The sequence below is a fragment of the Balaenoptera musculus genome, chromosome 8 (genome assembly GCF_009873245.2).
Source record: "Balaenoptera musculus isolate JJ_BM4_2016_0621 chromosome 8, mBalMus1.pri.v3, whole genome shotgun sequence".
In the NCBI taxonomy this organism is placed as follows: Eukaryota; Metazoa; Chordata; class Mammalia; order Artiodactyla; family Balaenopteridae; genus Balaenoptera; species Balaenoptera musculus.
Window position 1 is genome coordinate 85571289 of NC_045792.1, and position 17560 is coordinate 85588848.

The window sequence follows — 17560 nt, forward strand, 5'->3', positions numbered from 1 at the left end:
AGAAAACTGTGAGGGAAGGCTAGTAGTTTAAGTGACAGACTCCAGATCCAATATTTGAGCATTAATGGGCTGTTTTAGCAGAACTAAGTGTAAAAATCTTGCATTTAATATTAAATCAGTGACACAAGAGTAAGGGAGAATTTTGATCAAGTAAGTCCAATGCCTGGGAAAAGACCTGGGCCTCTGAGGTGTCACAAAGCTCCAGATGCTGTAGCGGAGCAGAGCGCACCCACAGTGCTACCTCAGAGGGAGCAGTAACAGAGGCTCATTTGGTTTCTCAGCACAGTTTTGAAAAGAGCATCTTCTTCCGTTACTGAGTCTACACCAATTTTAAATATTTGCTGACCACAACATAAGCAAATGTCTACAGGAAACTAGCACACCTCTAAAAGATCTCTTATTGCACTAAGGGAATAGAAAAAGAGAAGCGATCTTAAATTTGTATAGTGATTTTAATGACTTTAAATGGAACTGTAATAGGCATTATTTTCTTATAACTAATATTAATATGTTCAAGTTGTGTGGTAGTATATCATTGTTCATGGTATTTGGATTTCATGTTTCATCATGTCATTTTTTAATGGAAAAATATGAGTAGTTAAAAATAAAATTTACTTGATATTTAGATATGGTAAAAATGGAAATGATACTAAATGCTCATTATTGCCCACTTATGAAGGTGTCAATAAGTAGGGTATATATGGAATCATTTATATGATTTATTGTAGTAAATGAAACAAGGTGAGGTATCAGTTTCAGATTCTATATAGTATCTGATTCAGGTTTTAGAAACCTATTGATATTTTTAAAATAAAACTTTCCTTTTTTTAAAGAATGCTTTTTATTTGAGTGATGTTCTTTGAACTTGGATATTGATCCTATTTCTGGTTCAGTTTTCATAGGAATTAACATCAAGTGTACTTCATATAACTTAATGCTTTTTTCTATCAATTTTTTTAGAAAATTGATCATTTTACTTTGTGATTTTGAGTTAGCAGTTCATAAGCAGGTAAATAGACATTTTCAGAAGAAGAAAAAGTGTTATTAACCCATTAATAATCTTAACTCATCTTTTTGACATAGTAAAGAAAAATGAGCAGTCCACAGAAGTGAAACTTTTTAGTATGTGACGAACAACTAAACAAATTGTTCTTGGGTTGTTTAGCATCTTTGTTTCCTCAGCCGCAATTCATTAAACATCCTTATTTAGTTGTATATACCCATTTCTTATATATATTTACTGTTCTTCTCCATCAGTAGTTAGTAAACTTAGAAAGCTTCCTAACTCTCAGAATTTATGCCTTATTATTTTAATAGTGCACATATTAATAAGCATGAAAATTACTGTTACTTAGAAAATGTCAAACCAATTCTAAGAGTTACGCTTTTACTTATAATTACTATATTAGTGACTGTCCTGCAGTCTATCATTCTATTATTCATTAGATTACATCTCTAATGAATCTTATTTAAAGTAATTGAAAGGGAACAATAGAAAACTTTGAAGGAATGATGTTTTCTTCCAGTACTGAACTTATATTATCATCTGAAGGTTCTCTAGGGACTTCTTTTAATAGGTAAATAAGAATCAACTCTTTCTTTATGAATTAATGCTGCTGAAATGCTTAAAATATATTTGAGTTTAAAAAAATCATCTTCGATCTTATTTATGTTTTAAATTGGCATTACCTATGAAAAAGTGGTTAGCTGAGACACCACCATGTTTCTCATGTACTTACAGAAAATTCATGAGGTTTTTATTTTATTTCTTAGGTCTTGCAAATATACATACAGGGAAGAAATTAAATATAGAGAAATGTGGGAAGTATATTTAACATTATTAACCACAGTAGTTAACCAATTCTGTCTATACAATGGGACGTTCTTTGTTCCAGAGACTAAGTTTACTGAAAAGATTTTACTTTAAATTAATTTTCATAAATATGACTTATTTGAAGGAGTTAACCCCTTGTGAAATCTTGGAATTCTCTAAGCCATTGTGGAAACTGTCTGGGAAAGACAAATAGTTAAGATATGTTACTACAACTCCTGTTTTGGATTTGTACTGAATGACATCAAAAGGAAGATGGTAATGGTAGCTCTTATATATTTGAAGCCTGTCAGAAAGAGGAGAGAGTCTCGGTTGTTTTTTTTTTTTTTTTTTTTCAGGAGGTAGAATCAGTAACAGGAAGGAGGAGAGTGGTGAAGAGAGGGGTAGGTGCGGGAAGGTGGGCGAGGCACAGGAAAGGCGGAGGCAGGCTAGCTCGGATGCAGATTTTCGCTCACGTTAAGAGAGATTTCTGCCTGGTACAGAATTGTCCAAGGAGTAAAATACTTCATGAAGTCATGAGTCTTTCCATCTCTGCAATTATTTTCTTTTTAAAATATAGGTTGCAGAAGGATCTAAAAATATACGGCTAGGTGCACTAATTGGTTTGCTAGTTGAAGAAGGAGAAGATTGGAAACATGTTGAAATTCCCAAGGATATAGGTCCTTTGTCACCAGCTTCAAAACCATCAGTGCCTTGCCCTTCACCAGAACCACAGATTTCTACCCCTGTCAAAAAGGAACACATACCGGGAAAACTGCAGTGAGTATGTTTATTTGAATGATGTTATTTAAAAAAGAAAAAAAAGAAATGTTAACAGCAACTTTTTGAGTATTTTAATCATTATCCTTTTTAAAACACCTTTGTACATTAAGTAGGAAGTTGCTGCTCTTCCCTTTTTTTCTCTTAGGAAACTGAGGTCTAGGAATGATTATTTTACCATCATTGTTTATTCCACAGACAAATAGTATTGAATACCTACTATATTCCAGGCGCTGTGAAGGCCCTGTACACCTTGTGGAGAAAAAGACAAAGAGTCTGTGTCCCCACTGAGCTTGAGTTAGGTTTTAGGATTCCAGAATGGAATTCAGTGTACCAAACTTCATATGGTGTTCCCATTCGTGGAATCCTAATTACTGTAATGTGAATTACAGTTTCAAATGTATAGCTGATATAAAATGAAATTAGCATTTTAACATGCATTCCTTTTCTAACTACCCTGCATTTGAGTTTCTGACATGTATTAGAGCTCGAGTTTGTCCAGTTGTTCTGTAACAACACAGATACTTAGTAAACATCGTTTCACTTTAGCTTTCCATAACTTTAATCGATGGACTCTGAAAATTATGTTTTATTTATTTATTTTAATATTCTCTATAATTATATGAAATTCCTTTTTTTGTAAAAAGAAGTTCTTTTTAGAAAAATGGTCCTATTAAGAATGCTTTTGAGCGTAAATAAAAATGCAGACGCTTTCGTTTTTATATTTTTTTCCAGTCGTTTACCATTGTCAGTTCTTGTTAGAAGAAGTTGCCACTGTGTTTCAAGTACTGAGTTTTAACTTTCCATTATCATACACAGTATTTCTGACTCCATTGCCTTGGCTCCTCTTTATTTTCCATGAAAATCACAAGGTAGGCTCATGGATGCTTTGTACTTAATGGTCTTTTCCCCTTTGCAAAGGTAGTATACTCTGTGATTTTGTTAATATCCATCGTTAGAAATTTACGTGGGTCTGAAACCCCATGGTGTAGTTTAAAAACCAGGTGACCTGTGAACCTGCACAGTGTTGGCCCATGTAGTGATTTAAAAAAATTTTTTTTCACTTGGTTTGTTACTAGTTAATCTTACATTAAAATCTAAAATTTCAGTTTCTCTTGAAAAATCTGAAGATTTGGTACCACTGAGCCCATATCAGCTAGAGCTGTTTCCCAGAAATGCAGAAAATGCCACATTTGTTCCTCTCCTTTTCGGAGTTATAAACTTCTGGATCTAGCCCGTTTTACTCATTTTTAAAAATCTGACTGTGTAGTTATTTGTGTTTGCTATTAGGCTTAAAGGTCTTATTTGAAGAGTAGACAGTCATGTGACCTTTTGGTGTGTGTCTCAGTTTCCTTGTCTATAGAATCAACATAATTGTGTTTGCCTCTCTTCTTTATATATGAAGTAAAAATGCTTGCATGTAAATACGAAGGACTTGAAAAAATATGTTAAGATGTAATTCAACAACAACAACAACAAAACAACCCAATTTAAATGGGTAGAGGACTCAAGTGTGCATTTCTTCCAAAGAAGATGTACAGATGGTCAGTAGACACATAAAAAGATGTTAGGGAACTGCAAATCAAAACCACAATGAGATATCACTTTGCACTAATTAAAATGGCTGTTATCTAAAAACAAGAAAGAAAAACCCAAAACAGAAAATAACGAGTGTTGCTGAGGATATAGAGAAATTAGTATTTCTGTGCACTGTTGGTGGGAATGTAAAATGGTGCAGTCACTCTGGAAAACAGAATTGCAGTTCCTCAAAATATTAAAAATAGAATTACCATATCATCCAGCGCTTCCTTTTCTGGATATACTCAAAAGAATTAAAAGCAGGGACTTGAAGAGATATTTGTATACCCATGCTCATAACAGCAGCATTCACAATTGCCAAAAGATGGAAACATCCCATATGTCTAAAATGTGCTGTATATATACAATGGAATGTTAGTCTTAAGAAGGAAGGAAATGCTGACACGTACTGTAACATGGATGAACCTTGAAGACATGCTGGGTAAAAGAAACCAGTCGCAAAAGGACAAATGATGAATGATTTCACTTATATGAGTTACCTAGAGTAGTCAAGTTAGTAAGGACAGAGAGTAGAATGATGGTTGCCAGGGGCTGGGAGGAGGGAGGGATGGGGAGTTATTGTTTAATTGGTACAGAGCTTCATTTTGGGAGAATGATAAAGTTCTGGAGATGGGTGGTGGTGATGGTTGTACAACATTGTAACTGTACTTAATCCCACTCAATTATAACACCTAAAAATGCTTAAAATGGTAAATTTTACATATATTTTACTATAATAAAAAAAACCATGAAGGAACAGCATAGTTTCTTACTGATGTATGTGGTGAGGAGCCATGTGAAAAGTGGTTAGTCAAAATAGAAGCTTTCTCCCTATGAATATTTATTCTTATTAAAAGAGTGTTTTGAAATAATAACTAGTTAAATTTGTATGAAAATGTTTTCATAGTAAAATAGACCACGTTAGTACGATTAATTTATTTGACTGTCACTATCTATGGGAGTCATTATAGCTCTATTATGTTTTAATTTTTCTAATTTTCAGCAAAACTGTGGACATTTAGATATATTTGAATCAAATATAAGTGTTAATTGGTTCCATTAATTTTCATGTTTTCTTTAGGTTCCGTTTAAGTCCAGCTGCCCGCAATATTCTGGAAAAACACGGACTGGATGCTAACCAGGGCACAGCCACTGGCCCTCGGGGGATATTCACTAAAGAGTATGTGTGTGCTTTTTGTAATAACCAGTTCCATTACTTATCATGATCATCTTTTTCTGAAAGTATTTAAAGAAGGGCTTATTCAGTGATAAGACTTAAAAGGAAATACACTGTTCTTTTGTACTTTTAATTGCTTTTGTCAGCATAAAATGTATTTTATGCAAGGGTTGTTTTTTGAATAATTGCAGCACTCCTGAAAAACAGTTCTAATTTGATAACTAAGCCAGAACCTTAGAAATTATGATAAATGGAGAAAATTATTATTATTATTTTTTTTAAACATCTGTATTGAAGTATAATTGCCTTACAATGGTGTGTTAGCTTCTGCTTTATAACAAAGTGAATCAGTTATACATATACAATATGTTCCCATTTCTCTTCCTTCTTGCATCTCCCTCCCTCCCACCCTCCCCATCCCACCCCTCTAGGTGGTCACAAAGCACCGAGCTGATCTCCCTGTGCTATGCGGCTGCTTCCCACTAGCTATCTATTTTACATTTGGTAGTGTATATATGTCCATGACACTCTCTTACCCTGTCACATCTCACCCCACCCCCTCCCCATATCCTCAAGTCCATTCTCTAGTAGGTCTGTGTCTTTATTCCCGTCTTGCCACTATGTTCTTCATGGCCTTTTTTTTTTTTCCTTAGATTCCGTATATGTGAGAAAATTAGAGTGCAGAGTGGTGAATCTTTATATTGTTTTTAAGTTTGTATGAAGTAATCATGCGATCACATTTAAATTTCTGAAGCATAGTTTAAGAAAAAATTTCATTCTTAACCCATTTGGATTTTGCTCACGTGTATGATCAAAGCAATTTCCATATGCGGTTGGGTCTCATTTTAGATTTTCTTTTCTATTCCGTTGATCAGTCTGTCTGTGAATTAGTACCTCACTTTTTTAGGACCACACTCCTAATTAGAAATATTTTATAGTAAGCTTTAAAATCTGATAGAGCTATCCTTGCTCTTCTTTTTCAGTAAACCAGTTTTCTTGGTTTATTTTTATTTTACTATTCTTCCAAATGAATTTTAAACAGTTTGTCTAGCCCTGCTGGTGGGGTTGGGCAGGAAGACTATGTTCTTTTTATTGGGATTGTATCACATTTTAAATTAACTTTGGGAGAACTGACATCTTTATGATGTTGAGTCTTCCTGTTCAAGAACACTATGTGTTTCTATTTGTTTAACTTTTGTGTCTTTCAAGAATATATAAAAAAAGATGGCCCCTGCTCTTTTGAAAATTAGTCTGGTGAGGAAGACAGAGGTTAATCAAATAGGCATATGATCTAATGTGAAATTGCTATAGTGGTGTCTGCCACATTTCTACTAGAGTAATAATTAAATTTTCAAATTGAGTTAATGTTTTAAAGCAATATGCTTATTCCCTGTTTATCTACTATTGATAAAAGTGATCAGTAGTATTGGCCAGAAATTTTTACAAGTTGAGGTAGAGCAAAGTTAGGAAATTATTAAGTGGCAGACCAAGTGACTTTTCTTTCTTTTCATTGTATTATTTTACTCTTCATTAAAGCATTGGTTTATTGTTGGATATTTCTTTTAACGAAAGCAATACACTTTAATTCTTAGATATCCTCATTTATCTGTACTTCAGCCTTACTGCTTTGTTAATCAGACAGGTGTGTGTGGTTTTCTTAAACATATACTGTGAAGTTTGTGCCACCATACTCACATGAGTTGGAAATCAGCTATTCTGACCCCTGGCTGAAAGGCAACATCCTGGACTGTGGATTTTTAATTAAAAGACTTAAAAGTTTCACTTAGCCATAAAAGATTAAAATAAAGAATCCTGGTAGGTAGTTAAGCCTGGTTTTTTCCCCCACATTAATCCTTATCTAGTATATACTACTTGTATCTTAATTTTGTTAATCTTCTACCAGTCCATACCTTATGAAAAAGTCTCTGTAAAAATGGGAGAAAACAACTTTCTTTATAACATGGTAGACTTACCCATATATATCTGAGGGATAAGATAAAGAGTCTATATTTAATTCATTAATTGTGAAGATTTGGTGAAATGTAAAATAATCATAGATGTAACTTAGAAAGATCAATTTTGCAAATTTGTGAAAGATAAATTGGAGCAGAAAAAGACTTGAGGTAAGGAGATAAATTAATAGGCTCATAAAGTAGTCTAGCTAAGAGAGAATGAATACTCGAATGTGGGTAAGAATGTAAAAGAGAGATCACTGATGGATACAGCATTATAAGGAGAAAATCCAGAAGCCTGTAAAGGATGGATTGTAGAGCACAGACCAGGATAGCAACGAGTCAAGGGAAGAACTTGGGATTCTGTTCCAGGTGATGACATTTTGGCCCCATAAATAGAAATAAGGGACTTGCGGAAGCATTTGTCTTGGTAGAATAACTAATGTGTTTGGTTTGAAGCTTATTGTCGGTGCTGACAAACCAGATTCCAGATATTAGAATCAGTGAGGTGAAGATGTGTCTTGGGAGATAGTTTGGTACTAGAGACGTAGGTTTGACAGATAATAAAGTGATAGTTACAGTTGAGATCATCAGTAGGTAAACATTTTAGAAGGCAAAAATTTCTGTGTTGGAGGATATCTAGGAGATGGATATAAGTCAAGGAGGAAGGGATCTGAGAAAAGGCTCTTGAAGTTGGTGATTAGTGACCATTTAGAGGGCAGATCAGTGGTGTGACAGCAGTGGGGTAAAGAAGTAGAGTTTTCTTTTTCTTTCCCTTCTCTTTCCGTATGTGCTTAATACATATACGATGAACAGGTATCTTTTTTAAACCCAAGTTGAAAGTTATCATAGTAGTCTGACATCTCCTAAGGAGGACAGAATGGTGTTATCTTGTTGGATCCCCTAAGGAAGCACTATTACAGAGTTATGTTTTTGATATCTTTGCTATCTTTGTCTGCCTATTACCCAGTCCTTTCCCTGCCCTTTAACTCCCTACCATAAGAGGGTCAACCTTCGGTCTTTAAAATATGACGTATTACAAAAGATTTTATGAGGAAAATGGATCCTTAAAGCATGCATTATTGAGAATATTTACTTTGTATACTACTAAAGATGCCCTGTTTTAAGTTAAACACTGAGGTGACCTTTGGAAAAAAATTTGTCCTCGTGTCATCTACAGAAATGTCATCTTCTGGTAAGATTGACAAATTGCAGCCTTCAGCATAAGCTGCGCCCCAAATACCTTAGCACACATTCTTGAAATAATGAGGGACACCCTTCCTCCTTACCTTGTCAACTAAAAGTGCAAGTAGAAGAGAAAAGTCAGTTGCAACAGCTGAGGAGGTGTCTCTGACCCATTGTATTTATGAAGAAAACCATAAGTGTCATGTTTGCTATTTTAATGTTGCATGAAAGCAAGCATATTGCTCAGAGTGTATGTTGTGCAAAAGCATGTAGACTTTGCTTTACCTGTACATGTAACTGTTTTAGGAAAACAAGTGCCAGGGACACTGTTGGAGGTTCTTGGCCTATAGCCTAACTTCTTTGGCATATCTACGTCTTAAGTCATACTTGTAGCTAATGTTTGTGTTCGTATCACAGCATCACAAATATAGTAGGCATGACAGTCGTGTCTAGTATGTTTTCAGTGATACTTCTTTTTAAAACTAATTCATAGCACACCCAAATGACTTAAGGGATCTGGTAGAGAAGGTTCTGCCTTAAGTGAATGCCCAAAGCAGAAGTGAATGGTGTATCAGTTTTTCTCTAATTTTTATAGCTTTTAATATCTACCTGATTCTTCGGGCTTAGACTGATTAATTACTTAATGGACAGAAATCATTAAAAATCATTCTCTGTATTACAGAAACTAAATTATTGGCTGTTATTAAACAATAATGAACGTTCATACTTTATGAGCTATGTAAGTGTAAAATCAGCAATAAAAGTTTACCGTGAGCCCATGGCCAGAATTGATTTTCTGCTCGTTTATGATTGATGACTCCTACTTACTTTTAGGGATGAACCTAAACTGCCTTTTCTTGATAAAAATAGTAAGTAATAGTAATGCTGATAGTGAAATAAGAATATGTCTATTTAGTGTGACCAACCTTTTTCTAAGTAGAATGTATTCAGGCATTATTTTAGATTTTTTTAATCTCCTCAAGTGTTCATTGTTTTCTGTTGTTGTTGTTTGTTGGTTTGTTTTTAACCAATTACTGAGGGTACACTAGTGATCCCTGTATAAAGAAATCAATGTGTTTTGTATATGCCATTCTGATGCTAAACTTTAAAACCCAGATTAAGAATAGATTTTGTTAGAGAGGTGTATTTAATTACCTTATATGATGAAAGGGGACTAGTAATGTTAGGCTGTGGCTTGTAACAGCTCTTAAACGCTAAATATCTTTTGTTGAAGGCATTTTTCTAAAACAAAAGGCCTTATCTTATATCAATGCTCACACTTTTATCTGTGTGGCCAAGGTTTTGACTCATGACATAAATCCCCAGGAATTGTAGGGCAGTCATTTACTTCACATGTAAATGTTATCACAATTAACTGGAAAAATGGTGCTTTGGGTTATAAATATCATAAGTAAATTTAAAATTAACTTCCAAGTAGGAGTAAGCTTGCTGTTAAAAAGCCTTAAGAGCACATAAGCTCATTCCCCAGGACACTCAGTCTTTCTGCCGTTACCATCAGGTTTGTGGCTCATCCTTGGGGAACCAGCCTTGCCTCCAGTTATGTTCCTGTTACTTTTTGTGTGGTGGGTGAAGGGCCTTTGTCTGGAGGTCCTACTTTTAGCTACTTCAGACTGCATAGATAACTATTCTTCATTCAGTCACAGAATTGCTGTTAATCTGGGATATGCTTATTTAATTCTATTCTAGCCTTTTCTTCTGAGAAAAATTTGTTCCGACTCTGCCTAGTTTAATTGGCATGCTCTGCACAGGTATTAGAAAGGTAGTAGGAAATACACAGGCTTTGGAGTTGGCCATACCCGGGTTTGGTCCCAGCCCTGGCAGCTCCTAGCTGCCTACCTCTTCAGCTTCATCCTTAAACCCTCTCCACTTTGTTCACTGCCCTCCTTCTATGCTGGGCTTCCTTCTGTTCTTAGAAGCCCTAATTTCCCTGCCTTTACACTTGCTGTTCTCTGCCTAGAAACATGCTTTTTTCCCAGCTGTTCTTGAGACTTGCTCCTTCATGTCCATCCACAGAAATATTATTTCTTCAGGCCTTCCCTGACCGCCCTGTTTTAAAGTAACACCTCCTCTCACTCATGACTCTCAATCTCATTACTCTGCTTTATTTTCTTCACTATCGATTCATTTGTTTACTTGATTAATGTATGACTTTCCTATAGAATAACACTCCTTGTTGGGAAGTGTTTTAACATTATATTTTCAACACCTAGAGTAGAGTAGGTGCTTGAGAACTACTGACTTAGAAATGGAATTTAACCTCTTTGAACCTACTTACTCATTTATAAAGTGGGAGTAATAATACCTCTCTCACATGGCTGGTGTAAGATTACATTAACATAACCACAGTACATACACAAGAGGCTCACTTTTCCACTTTTATTCCCTCTTTCAGTACTTAAAGATCAAGGATGATACAACCTTTAAGATTTCTTTGTCAGTCTGACCTCTTATCTTAAATGTCAGCTCTTTAATTTTGAAACAAGTAACTTACTTGCACTTAATGTTAAGTTCATGTATCCCTTTCTGGACCTGATATAAAAATCATCATAGACTCTCCTTCCTTAAAAATATACCAGTACACATTGGAAGATCCCTCCTATGATGCCTCCCCAAGCTAGAGCATTCCTGCCTGTGTCAATTTTCTATTGCTGCATGACAAATTGCAACAAACAGTAGCTTAAAACAACACCCACTTATTGTCTAACAGTGCTGTGGGTCAGAAGTCCTGGTCCAGCATGGCTGGGTTTCCAGCTCATGGTCTCACAAGGCTGAAATCAAGGTGTCAGCCAGGGCTAGGGTCTCATGTGAAGGTTGGAGCCCTCTTCCAGGTTCACATCGTTGTTGGCAGAATTCAGTTCCTTGGGGTACTAGGACTCTGAGCCCTGTTTTCTTGCTTGCTGTCATCCAAGGATTGCTGTCACCTCCTGGAGGCCTCCTTCAGGTCTTTGCCACGAGATCACCTCCATAGACAGTTCATAAATGCCTGTTTGCTTCTCCAGTGCAAGCAGGAGAATCGCCATTCAAATTTCTTCTTTTAGGAATTCCCTGTTCCTTTTAAAGAACTTATCTGATATGTCTGACCCTTTCAGGATAGTTTGCCTTTTGATTAACTCAGTGTCAACTGCTTTGGGACCTTAATTATGTCTACAAAATCCATCACCTTTGTCATGTAATGTAACCTAATCATGGGAGTGACATTCATCATATTCACAGGCCCACCCACACTCAAGAGAGATTATATGGGGTATGTACACTAGGAACAGGAATATTGGGGCCATCTCAGAGTTCTGCCTAGTATGTGATAATATCAAATCATTAACTGTGTTTAAGAAATTTTAAAAATATAATTTGCCTTTAGATTTGTGTTACCCTGAAGTTGTTTTTAGACTATGTAAAACCTTTTTCATTTAAAAAAATTTTTAGATTTAAAACATTTTTAATGTAAAATATTTTTAAGTACTTTAGAATTGTCAGATTAAAATTTTTGAAAAAGCTGCTTTGTTTAAGGAAGTACATGACTTTATACCACTGTAACTTTGAATGGATTGAGAGTTTGAATAGTAGTCTAATTATATCCTTTTAATAAACAAAGACACCTTTGTTTTGCAGAGTAATACAAAGGCAAGTCTGTTACTTGTTTAGTTATTTTTCATTCTAAATGCTGCTATAGGTTAGGTTTATTACATTAGATTGTGCTGATAGCATTTGAGGTATGATTTCCTGGCCATAAACAAGCTAATTTGCATGAGGATAAACAATGCTTTAGTAAATATTCTAATGAAAGTCATAGGTACAGTAAGCTTGACACTTTCTGAATGCTATATGAAAATTATTTCACAAATACCATGAATGAGGGTATGGCTTAATTTATGAATTGCTCATCTACCAAAAGACACCACCCCCAGAAATAAAGACTGATTTTCCTTTAAAAAATAACTGTCTACACCCAATACTTTGATAAAATCTGTTTGTTGTTTTGTTTTTAAAATGTGCAAATATTGTAGCCATTGAACAAATATGAATCAGTAGAACAGGTGAGAGACAAGATTTTCTTGTCTAGCTCAAATTGTTTTGCGTTGTAGCCTTGACATCAGTATATTTCTTTATTTTCCCTTCACATCTGGCCTCCATTTTCTGAAAGTTCTTATATTCCTGGTTGCTAATCATGGTTATCTAACTCCGTTCTTATCTCCAGGGATGCTCTCAAACTGGTCCAGTTGAAACAGATGAGCAAGATCACTGAATCCAGACCCACCCCAGCCCTGCCAACCATTCCCACAGCGTCTTTACCCCCACGGGCCACAGCCAGGCCATCTTATCCCCGGCCAATGATCCCTCCAGTATCAACTCCTGGACAGCCTAATGTAGCGGTAATGTCATCTGAGTAGATTTTTATTTTTCAGATTTAAGTGAGAGAGAAAATAAGAACCATTACTCTATGTTTTATGAGTTCTTTTACCAGTCCATTATAGCAGTAGCTCAAAGTGATGAAGACAGAAATTCTCTAAATGTTTTGTTTTGCACATTTCCATAAACCAGATTTGTTTGTACAGTGCTACCTTCCAAATAGAATTATGATTCAATTTAAATTTGCCACAAGTTCCACAATGTCAGTGCCATGTATATGCTCTATAATCGTGATACTTTTCATGTCTTTTTTTTCTTGGGTGTGATACTAATAATTGGTAGCTGACACCAGCTCCCTTTTGTGGATATGTTTTATTTTTTGACTAAGGGAGTTGATAGTCTTACTGTGAAGAACTATAGAGATGGTATAGCTAATCATTCTTTCCTTCTTGGATACATGTAATAGCCCTTTTTTGTTTTCAAATTACTCCATTTTGCCTCTCTGTCTCCCTTTCTTAGTACCTTTTATGTCATTTGCTTCCCATCAGAAGAAATGCAGGATAATCAGGTTTGTTTAAAGCTGAATGGGCACTGAAAAAAATAAATAAATAAACCTACTCTGCTTTTTCTGATGGAGAAATATATTCCAATATAGTATTTTAAAAGAATTAAAAACAGTACAAGTTTCATGAGAAACAGATTTTTTAAGTGTACATTAATGATTCGTGACTACATACACAAAAGTTTGAGTAATCAAATCTTATTTCTTTAAAAAGTAAGTTATTCAAATTTGAAAGATAAACCTTACTTTAAAATTCTTACAGTATGTAGACAGCATTTATTTTATTTGATCAAGTATTTTGCTAACATAAGACGTTTAATTCCCACAGAAAGCATTTATAAAAAAAGAAGTCAGCTGTACTTTTGGCTGTTTTGTATTATCCTAAGTGACTGTAATCCAGTCCCATAGTGGAGTGAAGGACAAAGAAAGAATTAGACCTAATTTAAGGTCCATCATGTTTTTGTTAGAGGTTCAAGGAACAGAATGGAAAAGCTACAGTAAAGTTACAGGAAGATTTTATTATCCCATTCATACTTTATGAGTTTCTTGGAAATAAGATGCTCATGTGATTTTTTTATTTTTAATTACAAACCAAAATAAAAATAATTTGGCAGATTATCTAGTATTTTGGATTACCTTTTTCTCATGTATGCCATTTTTATAAGTAAAAATTGCCTGTAGTTGTTGATTTATTGATTGCTTTGAGTTTTATTAAGAAGTGATGTTTGTAACAGAAGCTACTTACAGGCTTATAGGTGATATCTCAGTAAGCACACCCATGAGGGGTTTATTCATGATTTGGTACATTTCTTTTTAATCATCTTAAACATGGTAATATAGATGTTCCATTCACAACTGAAACATGAATTTTTCTGCTTTTTTTCTACAGTCATATACTATAAAGTTAAAATTCCTCAGATTTCTTATATTTCTTCTTATACTAAGAATTTTTCATAACAGTTTTACTGTATTAATCTTTATTTTCATAAGTTAGGTCATTGAGACAGGATTTCAGTTACAGTTTGTTTGCTTGTTTTTTCCAATTCTATTTATGGTTTAATGGACATGTTATTCTTTGCAGGGCACGTTCACTGAAATCCCTACTAGCAATATTAGAAGAGTTATTGCCAAGAGGTTAACTGAATCTAAACGTACTGTACCTCATGCATATGCTACTACTGACTGTGACCTTGGAGCTGTTTTAAAAGTTAGGCAAAGTCTAGTCAGAGGTTAGTAAAGTTGAGTTTATTTAATGTAATACACATGCTAAACTAACTATTATGAGATCCTTTATTTATGAAATGCACATTGTGTAGCTTTTTCCATCAGTTTCATCATCTGGGCATATTTTAGTACTAGAAGAGAATTGGTTCTCTTTTCCTATAAGAAATAAATTGGTTCCATAGTATTGAATACGTCATACTTTTTGGTATGATATCTGAAGAAGCAGTTCTTAACATTTTAGAAAGTATAAAATCCAAAACTGATTTAAGAATGTTTTAGATTGTAAATATATCTTAGATATCACTCTTTATACATTTTAATTTTTAGTTCCTCTTCAAAATGTACTTTCATGTTATTAAATTTGTAATGTTTCTTCTCCAAATCTATTAAAACTAAGGTTGCTGAGAGACATATAAATTTTTAGAATGATCTGATGTTTTATTTTTTTCTTTCCAATCTGTATGACTTTATTTCATTTTCTTGCTTTATTGCACTGTCTAGGACCTCTGTTACAGTGATCAGTATGTGATAAAAGCAAACATTCTTGCCCTGTTCTTGATCTTGGGGGAAAGCATTCAGTTTTTAACGTTAGCTGTTGGTTTTTTGGAAGATTCCCTTCTTCATGTTGAAGAAATTTTATTCCTAATTTGCCAAGAATTTTAAGCATGAATGGATGTTGTTTTTTCAAATACTTTTTGTGTATCTTTTGAAATAATCTTTTCTTTCCTTGTTAATATGATGAATTACATTGGTTGATTTCAAATGTTGAATCACCTTTGTTTACATGAGTGATTCCTCATTAGTGAGTGATTAAAATTCATTTAATCATTAAAAATTTTCTCATATATTGCTTGATCCCATTTTCTAAAATTTAGCTAAGAATCTTTACACCTGTGCACATGAGAAATACTGGTCTGTCGTTTTTCTTTTATTGAGTTTTTTTTACTGGGTTTGTTATCACAGAATAAGTTGGGAAATGTTTCTTACTCCTTTATTTTCTGGAAGAGTTTGAGTAGAATTGGTTTTACTTGTTTTTTAATTGTTCGGTAGAATTTACCAATGAAGCTTTTTAGGGCTGCCATTTTCTTTATGGGGATTTTTAACTACAAATTCAACTTTTAGAATAGATTAAGAGTTATTATTTTTTCCTGAATGACCTTTGGTAGTTTGCGTTTTTCAAGGAATTTGTTTATGTCTTCTAAGTTATCAAATTTATTGGCATTAAGTTGATCATATTACCTTATTATACTTACAACATCTGTGTATACAGTTGGCAGTTCATATTCACAGCTTCTGCATCTGTGAATTAAACCAACCATCTTTTTTTTAAATTCCTGAAAGTTCCAAAAAGCAGAACTTGAATTTGCCATGCACTGGTAACTATTTACATAGCATTTACATCATATTAAGTATTACAAGTATTCTAGAGATTTAAAGTGTACGGGAGGATGTGTGTAGGTTATATGCAAATACTACACCATTTCATGCAAGGGACTTGAACATTCTCGGATTTTGGTATCCAGGAGGTGTCCTGAAACCAGTTCCCCTCGGATACGGAGGGATGACTGTAAATGAAGTGAGATTACCATTTTTTATATTAGTAATTTGTCTTCTAACTTTCTTGGTCAGTCTGGCTAGAGGTTGATCAATTTTATTGATCTCTTCAAAGAACCAGTTATTTGATTTTACTAACTTTTTCTATAATTTTGTTTTTATTGAGTTTTACTCTCATCTTTATTATTTCATTTTTTCTATTTGCTTTGGGTTTAATTTGCCCTTTTTTTCCCTAGTTTCTTAAGGTGAAAATCGATGTCAATATAATATAATAAACTTTATTTCTAACATGAGCATATGATACTTTTAAGTTCCCTTTAAGCAGTGCTTTAGCTGTAGCCCATAAATTTTGGCCTGTTTTATTTTCCTTCCTACTCAATTCAAGATGTTTTCTAATTTCCCTTGTGATTTCTTTTTTGATTAATCAGTTATTTAGAAGTATAAGTTTAATTTCCAAATATTTAGGGACTTTTCAGTTTTCTTTCTTTTATGATTTCTAGTTTAACTCCACTGTGTTTAGAGAACACACTTTGTATGATTTAAATCTTTTTAAGTTTGTTGAGATTTATTTTATAGTCATAATGTTACCTGGTCCAAGCTCATACTGCTCACTGCACAACAGGCCAATAAATTGAGAGACGCGATGTTAGGGCAAGTAATAGCAACTTTATTCAGAAAGCCAGCAGACCAAGAAGGTGGCAGACTGTGTCCCAAAGAACCATCTTCCCCGGGTTAGAATTCAGGCTGCTTTTATACTAAAAGGGTAGGGGGTGTGACTGGTTGTTGCAGTCTTTTTGGTGCTGGAACCCTTTGTTCTTACAGTGCCAGGGTGGTCTGGTCACAACGTGCCTGTAAACCTCCAACAAGGCAATTGCTTTCCGTTCTGCAGCTTTTTATCTCTATGTGAATGGAAAAGTGTTACACCTTTAAAGTTCAAGCCTCTGCAGGCAGAGCATTGAGAAAGGGCTATTATGTATATTTCAGGCTATAGGCAATATTCTTTTACAAAGGTGCAGAGCCAGCTTGACTAAGCGCAGGCAATGGAGCACAAAAGTTAGTGTCCTTGAAAAGAATGTGTGTTCTACTTTTGAGGAGTGTTTTATGAATGTTGGTTAGGTGAAGTTGGTTGATACTATTGTTCTTATCTTCTGTAAACTTACTGATCTCCTGTCTCTTTGTTTTATTAATCTTTGAAAGAGGAGTGTTAAAATCCTTAATTATAATTGTAGATTTGTCTGTTTCCTCTCTTAGTTTTTATCAGTCTTTGCTTCATGTATTTTGAAAGTCTGTTATTAGGCATATACACATTTAGGATTTTTATGTTTTCTTGGTGAATAGACCCATCATGTAATGTCCTGTCTGTTCCTGGT

The 17560-nt window shown here is 34.3% G+C and overlaps 1 protein-coding gene across 3 annotated transcripts in view; it reads left to right on the forward strand.

Annotated features, from left to right (window-relative positions):
• PDHX (pyruvate dehydrogenase complex component X) overlaps positions 1-17560 on the forward strand; it is a 197194-nt gene that overhangs the window by 40948 nt on the left and 138686 nt on the right. For all 3 annotated transcript variants that reach the window (XM_036859962.1, XM_036859961.1, XM_036859963.1), the window contains exons 4-7: positions 2391-2590; positions 5250-5348; positions 12699-12873; positions 14494-14641. In XM_036859962.1, coding sequence (XP_036715857.1) covers positions 2391-2590; positions 5250-5348; positions 12699-12873; positions 14494-14641 — 622 coding nt within the window. The remainder of the gene's footprint in view (positions 1-2390; positions 2591-5249; positions 5349-12698; positions 12874-14493; positions 14642-17560) is intronic.